Source organism: Telmatherina bonti (assembly GCF_933228915.1).
Source record: "Telmatherina bonti genome assembly, chromosome: 13".
Classification (NCBI taxonomy): Eukaryota; Metazoa; Chordata; class Actinopteri; order Atheriniformes; family Telmatherinidae; genus Telmatherina; species Telmatherina bonti.
The window spans coordinates 3204095-3211724 of NC_136611.1; the positions used below are offsets into that span (position 1 = coordinate 3204095).

The 7630-nt window shown below is 45.6% G+C and overlaps 1 protein-coding gene across 1 annotated transcript; it reads right to left on the reverse strand.

Annotated features, from left to right (window-relative positions):
* Window positions 1-42: 42 nt before the first annotated feature.
* On the reverse strand, window positions 43-6395 carry ppic (peptidylprolyl isomerase C; the record flags this gene model as incomplete). Its single annotated transcript, XM_079251952.1, has 6 exons — window positions 43-405; window positions 898-1014; window positions 1087-1154; window positions 1256-1349; window positions 3580-3693; window positions 6291-6395. The coding sequence occupies 6 exons, from the start codon at window positions 6393-6395 to the stop codon at window positions 277-279; spliced, it is 627 nt and encodes a 208-aa protein (XP_079108078.1). The 3' UTR covers window positions 43-276.
* Between the last annotated feature and the right edge of the window lie 1235 nt (window positions 6396-7630).

The window sequence follows — 7630 nt, forward strand, 5'->3', positions numbered from 1 at the left end:
TTAGCACATGTTAGCATGCAAACATTATCTAGCAGGCTGAGTTACCATGTTATCTTTCTTTGTTGGCACTGTAAGAAAAGTGTCTTCATTTAGTCTAACGACTGAAATCAGACCTTATAAAGTAAATTCAGAATAAATCCATACTCCTACATGATAGCATTAGCATGTGAAAATTCTCAGGTAATATAAATTTGGCACGATGCAAATGTTAGGTCTGGTTGATAACCAGTGTGTAAGAAGTTAATTCTGTCTTCATCCTTCAGTTATTGTTGTTGTTTACCAGCCCTCCACCTCCACCACGAAGGGCTCTTTAACAGGAATCTTTCCGCTGTTGACGATCACACACTCTGTGTACGGCAGGTTTCTGTCGTTGATGTCCTGAAGCTCAATGGTGTGAACAACAGACTGCAACAGAGACAAAACCATAACATGGACTTTATTTAAGGAAAATTTAGGAACTTAATTGATTTTGAATGGATCTGATGGTAGCAACATGTCTGTAAAATTAGTTTCAGGTCCATGTTTAGCATCATGTAGCATTGATGCAGGATGTGGTTCAGCATGGCTCTGCTGAAATCTGCAAGGTCTTCCTTGAAAAACGACGTCTGGATGGGAGCAGATGTTGCTCTCAAACCTCCATGTACTTTCCAGTTCCAGCTGTTTACAGATGTGTTGCTGCATCAGGTTCATATTTTCCATCAGATCTGTTTCATTTGCTGTTTATCTTCTAGTGGAGATGAAATATGACCTGATTCTGCTTTTATTTACATTTTACACAAAGTTACAATGTTTCACTTCTTTTAGCATCTTTGTCATTCAGGATTTATGTTGGATGGATCTGAACATAAAATCCAAACATTTAGCAACTTTCAGGAAAATGTCTGGAAGTCCACCCACCATCCCATCCAGAACTTTCCCAAAGACCACATGTTTCCCGTCCAGCCATGGAGCTCTGGTTGCCAGGATGAAGAACTGAGAGCCGTTGGTGTCCGGACCAGCGTTGGCCATACTCACCTGGTGCACAAACATTTCAGGATAACGTGGATCATTTTGTCAAAAGTGAGAAATCAAAATGAAAATCCTCACCCATCCAGCTCCCAGGTGCTTCAGCTTGAAGTTCTCGTCTGCAAACGTCGTGCCATAGATGCTGTGACCTGCACAGAACAAGAACGTTGTGGGGTTTTGGGTGGTGACACGTTGCAGAAGACGAGCGTTCTGTTGGACGCCATCAGCACCAGATACATGTCCCTCCTACCTCCAGTCCCGTCTCCAGCAGTGAAGTCTCCTCCCTGGATCATGAAGTCCTTGATGACTCTGTGAAACTTTGTCCCTTTGTAGCCATAACCTTTCTGCAAAGACACATTGATCCAGAACCTTTTTACTGCATCCGCCACCAATTTCTGGCCAAATTGACAAAAATATCTTTTTCTGTCCTGCATCATGGAAATTATTTGCAAACAGAAAGGATGAAAAACACAATTTTACTGCACATTAGACAATAAATAAACTAGTTCTTGTCAAATGTTCTAAAATTCTTTTCTTAACCCAGATTTTATGCAGAGCTTCAGTCAGGATTTAAGGCTGTGGTGAAAATTCCCAAAGATCTCCTCATGGCCTCAGTAAACAGACTCCAGGACTCCATTCTGTCCCGGTCCATGTGGATCTCAGGGCTGAATCTGATTCCACTCATCAGAACATTCTGGTTATTGTGATTAAAGGAACCAGATCAGGCTGGTTTAAATCATATTCATCAGACAGATTCCAGTTTGTTCTGGGAAATGATGAGTCTTCCTCACAGTCGCGGAGTTCCCCAGGGTTCTGTACTTGGACTAACACTTTTCACATCATATCAGATTCCTTTAAGTAATTTAATCAGTTTGGTACGTTCATCTCTATGCAGATGATACTCTCATTTGTCTCCATTAAATTAGTCAAGTGGTCTGGTTACCAAAGGCATAAAACGTAATTTCCAGATATGGGTCTGGCTGACTCCTCCTTCAGCTTGACGGCATCCCTCACTGCTGGTGTCCACCAACGAGTCCTGGGATTACCGCCACGACAGGCACCAACAACCTTACAGCCACAGCTCCGGCTGGCCGCCTCAGCAATAGAGGCACGGAACACAGCCCATTTGGACTCAATGTCACCCGCCTCACTCGGGACATGTTCGAAGCTCTGCTGAAGGTGGGAGTTGAAGCTGCCAGATCTGACCGGCTTCCTCCCCCACCATCTGAGCCAACTCACCACCAGGTGGTGATCAGTTGACGGCTCCGCCCCCCTCTTCACCCGAGTGTCCAAGGCATGTGGCCGCAGGTCCGACGATACGACTACAAAATCGATCATTGAACTGCAGCCCAGGGAATCCTGATGCCAGGTGTACATATGGACACTCTTATGTTGGAACATGGTGTTCGTTATGGACAATCCATGACGAGCACAGAAGTCCAACAACAAAACACCATTTGGGTTCAGAGGGGGGGGGGGACCATGCCTCCCAATCACTCCCCTCCAGGTCTCACTGTCATTGCCCACGTGAGCATTGAAGTCCCCCAGCAGAACAATGGAGTCCCCAGAAGGAGCACCCTCCAGCACTCCCTCCAAGGACTCCAGAAAGGGTGGGTACTCTGAACTGCATAAGCACAGACAACAGTCAGGACCCGTCCCCCCACCTGCAGGCGGAGGGAAACTACCCTTTCATCCACCGGGGTAAACCCCAACGTGCAGGCACCAAGCTGGGGGCTGATGAGAATGCCCACACCTGCTCGGCGCCTCCCACCATGAGCAACTCCAGAGTGGAAGAAGGTCCAGCCCCTCTCGAGGGTTCTGGTTCCAGAGCCCAAGCCATGCGTCGAGGTGAGTCCAACTATATCTAGTCGGAACCGCTCAACCTCGCGCACAAGCCCAGGCTCCTTCCCCACCAGAGAGGTGACGTTCCACGTCCCTAGAGCCAGCTTCTGCAGCCGGGGATCGGACCACCAGGGTCCCCGCCCCTTGCTGCCGCCCAGCTCACATTGCACCCGACCCCTACGGCTCACGGGAGGTGGGGCCAACATAACCCTTTCGGGCTGAGCCTGACCGGGCCCCATGGGCGAAGGTCCGGCCACCAGACGCTTGCTCTCGTACCCCACCTCCAGGCCTGGCTCCAGAGGGGGGCCCCGGTAACCCGCGTCCGGGCAAGGGAACATTCATGCCCAGGTTGGTCGTCATCATAGAGGTCGATGAGCCGTGCTTGGTCTGGTCCCTCCCCTAGACACCTGTTTGCCATGGGTGACCCTACCAGGGGCATAAAGCCCCTGGTTGGGCCTGTCCCAATAATACAAAATTTACCGGGTGGGACAGAAAGAAACAACCACACGGAAACGAGGACTCTGAGGTGACCCTGGCAGCAGGAATCAGAAAGGAAAGTCCACAACTGATAAAAAGTTTCTGGTTTCTGACGGACCAGATGGGACGTCGGTCCATTGCAGCCCTGCAGGACATAGCCAGATGGGGTCACTTAATCTTGTCTGTATCTTTTCAGATGTTTGTACATCTTTATACACAAATAATCAATATGAATATTCCACATTATTATCCTACCTCTCCGGTTGCCAGGGCAACAAAATTATTCACAGTCAGAGGGACAACTTCTCCAAACAGACCAATCACGATCCTCCCCACCTCGTGACCCGCCACTGTGATGTCAAAGAACACCTGAATACAGAGAATAACGTGGACATCTAGGTCATACATGAAAGTTTAGATTAAAATCCAAATGATCCAGCTTTCCAATAGATCTTAAATACGCCAGACATTTGTGAAATGGAAAAGTCTTATAATCACATGTAGCGGTTTCAAACTTTGGTCAACGGTTATAATTTTCTATTTAATCAGACGTTTTGTAAAGTTTTGTTAGAACTAGTTCAGGTTGCAGTACTGCATGTACGTTATCTGTTTCTGAACGTTGTCTTGATGAGAGAAAATAATGTTACATTAACATTACCTCCCATATTAGTCATTAACCCGTGTCTTTTAGTCCATTAGCATCAACTAATACAGCAACAGTTACCTGTGTCACTACCATTGATTAGTATAATACATCTTATCTACATTGTATTAGCATGAGCTAGCATAACAATCACCCATTGTATTAGCATTAAAAGGAATAATTGTTACATTGTATTAACATTAATTAGCACAACAAACATCGCCTGTTGTGTCAGGCCCCTCTCTTATGGAATAAGCTCCCAGTTAGTGTTAGGGAAGCAGACACCCTCCCCACCTTTAAGACTAGGCTGAAGACTTATCTTTTTGATAAGTCCTATAGCTAGGGATGGTTAGCATCCCTTAGTTATGCTGCTATAGGTTTAGACTGCTGAGGGACATTTCCTGATACACTGAGCTTCTTTCTCTTTATCTCTCTCTTTTATCCCTCCCCCCCCCCCCAATAACAGTGTTGCATCATTAACATGTATGTCTCCTGTCTCAGCAGGTCTCCCTGGCCGGGAGTAGCAGTTCCTGTTGTCTGTTGTCTTTCTGTCCTCTTCCCCCCACACAGCAGAGGCAGATGGCTGCCTGTCCTGAGCCGGGTTCTGCCGGAGGTTTCCTTCCTGTTAAAAGGGAGTTTTTTCCTTCCCACTGTCGCCAGTGTGCTTGCTCAGGATGGGAGATTGAGTTGGACTCAACTCAATCTGTTGGTTTCCTTATATAGGCTGTTATGAATTGGCCTTCATTATGTTTTCCCCTCTGTCTGTAAAGCGTCTTGAGATGGCATTGCCGTGATTTGACGCTATATAAATAAAGTTGAATTGAATTGAATTGACACTCACGGGGTCCCCACAGGACACGTTAACAAGTGTAAACTAGTGTGTTCATAGCTGGAGCAAAGTCAGTCCCCAGAAGAACATGTAAGAACATGAATTGAATTGAATTGAAAGTATTAAAAATAACTAATGATACCCATTGTCTTAGCATTAACTAGCATAACAATCACCCACTGTGTTAGCTTTAAAAAGCATAACTAATGTTGTCCATTGTATTAGCATTAACTAGCATAACAAACATTATGGATTGTGTTAGCATTAAAGGGCATAGTTGTTACCCGTTGTAGTAGCGTTAACTAGCATAACAAGCAATGCCTGCTGTGATAGCATTAAAAAGGATAAGTAATGTTTCCCGTTGTATTAGCATTAACTAGCGTAGTGCTAACACTAGCTTGGTTGTGGTTTCTTTAGAAAAACAACAGAATTTTCAGCTGATGTTTCTAACTTTCTACTTTTTAATATTAATTATAAAAATGAGTGTTAAGGTGCAGAGGGCCTGTCTGTCCGAGCTGATGTTGACATGAGGTCAGAGCAACCATGTGACCTGCAGGCATGATGGTCTGGATGGACACATGTGCATCCATGCACGGCTGTGTTAGTGTGTATGTGTGTGTGCGTTTCCTACATGATGAGGACACACGGCTACAGGAATTCCTGTGAACGTGGAGATGGATACACAATGAGGGTAAAGATTCGGTTCTAGGGTTCAGATCAGGATCAGGGTCTGAGTAAGAATCTGGGTCTGGATTAGGATTTGGATCAGGGTCTGAGTTGGAATCTGGGTCCAGATAAGGATCAGGGTCTGAGTTGGAATCTGGGTCCGGATCAGGATCAGGATCAGGATTTGGATGTTCTGGTTCGGGTCCGGGGGCTGCACAGTGGCGCAGTGGTTAGCACTGTGGCCTCACAGTGGTTCGATCCTTGGCTGGTTTGGTCAGTGGCCTTTCTGTGTGGAGTTTGCATGTTCTCCCCGTGTATGCGTGGGTTCTCTCCGGGTTCTCCGGCTTCCTCCCACCATCCAAACACATGCATGATAGGTTAATTGGTCACTCTAAATTACCCCTAGGAGTGAGTGTGAGCGTGAGTGTGGTTGTTCGTCTCTCTGTGTGGCCCTGCGATGGACTGGCGAGCTGTCCAGGGTGTACCCTGCCTGTCGCCCAAAGCCAGCTGGGATAGGCTCCAGCTTCCCCGCGACCCTGAATTGGATTAAGCGGTTCGGAAAATGAATGAATGAATGAATGAATGAATGAATGAATGGTTTGGGTCCGGGTGAAGACACGAACCACCCCAGTTATCATCCAACCAGATGTTCTGGAAGATTCTGCAGATGTGCACGCGTGCACGCTTCCCGACGCCGATAAGATGTGCATTGTATCTGTGTGCACGCGCATGCAGATTTCCTGCACCGCGCGCGGAAGACGCGGAAAGCCGATCAGACAGCAGGTTGGGATCGATGCGGATCGATGCGGCAGAAACATCATCACCCACCTTCTCCGTGACTCTCGGGCCTCTGCGTGAAACCGCGCCGGACAACGACTGCAGCGAGGCGGCGGAGAGGAGGAGCAGCGCGGCCTGGATGGTCCGGAGATCCATGACGGTCCGGCTGGAGGAGGACAGACCCGGAGAGGAGACCGAATCTCAGCTGGAGGCGGGCCGGGACACGGTGCTTCCAACCCGGATACAAGACCAGCTCCCCCCTGGGCTGGTCTGGATCAGAGACCGCCCACTGAGGAGGAGGAGGAGGAGGAGGAGAGAGGAAGAGGAAGGAGTAAAAAAGAAAGGAACATTTGTGAAAACATAAGTAAATTTATAATTTAAAAAAAAAATAGAATTTTACATTTAGAAAAACTACATATTTTTTTCCAAATTTTGCTAAATTTCTTTTATTTATTTATTTATTTATTTATTTTTTACATTTTTTTCTGATTTAATTTAATTAAAAATAAAAGATAAACTACAGAAAGTAGAGACCAAATAAAGGGCAAAATAAAAATAATAAATTATACGGAAGTCAGGAGAAGCCATTATTAAACTTTTTGAAATAATAATGTAAAATGAAAATAATGATATCAAACACTGTTTACACCAACCTGAAACAATTTTACTGTAAATAAAACTATTTGATGTGATCTTAATGATAATTATGTAAACATTTGAAATCTGATTTCTGCTTGTACGGTGGCTCGTCGGGACATTTCCCAACTTCCTGCTTCACATTCTGAACAGATGCAATGAATTCTGTCAAATTTGGTGCAAAAAGCTGTTTTTAAATCAAATGTGGTTTGAAATGATTTTCTCGACTAAACTAAGTTTGTAGCCTCTCATATGTAATTTGTGTGAGAATATGAAGTTAGTAGATGATTAAACGGCTGAAATGTTCGTTTTTTGCATCTGTATGAATCAAAAACCTAAATTTAAGCTTCTTTGTTGATGTAATCTGCAGAATGTGGATCGTTCAGGTCGTCTGGAATGAAGCTGTGACTCGCTGGATGTTTCTGCAAAGTATTTCATCTTCCAGGCTGTTGTACAGAGAGGCCAAACATCCGATCCGGACACGTTAAAGGGGTTAAATCAGTCGACTGTAAAAGCACTAGGCAGGTTTTGTGGTCGCTGATGGACAGACGACCTGCAGCTCCGTGTTTCTGACGTTAAACAGAAGAACGTCTCAAAGCTTCCACAGTTTTTCCAAACATCTCGGCTCAGCTGCAGGAAATAAAGCTGAAAAAGAGAATATCAGTCCCTGCTGAGTTCACGTCTGTAGAGATGAATTATCATCGTCAGCCTGGTGTGACCTTAACGCACACACATGCACGCACATGCACACGCAC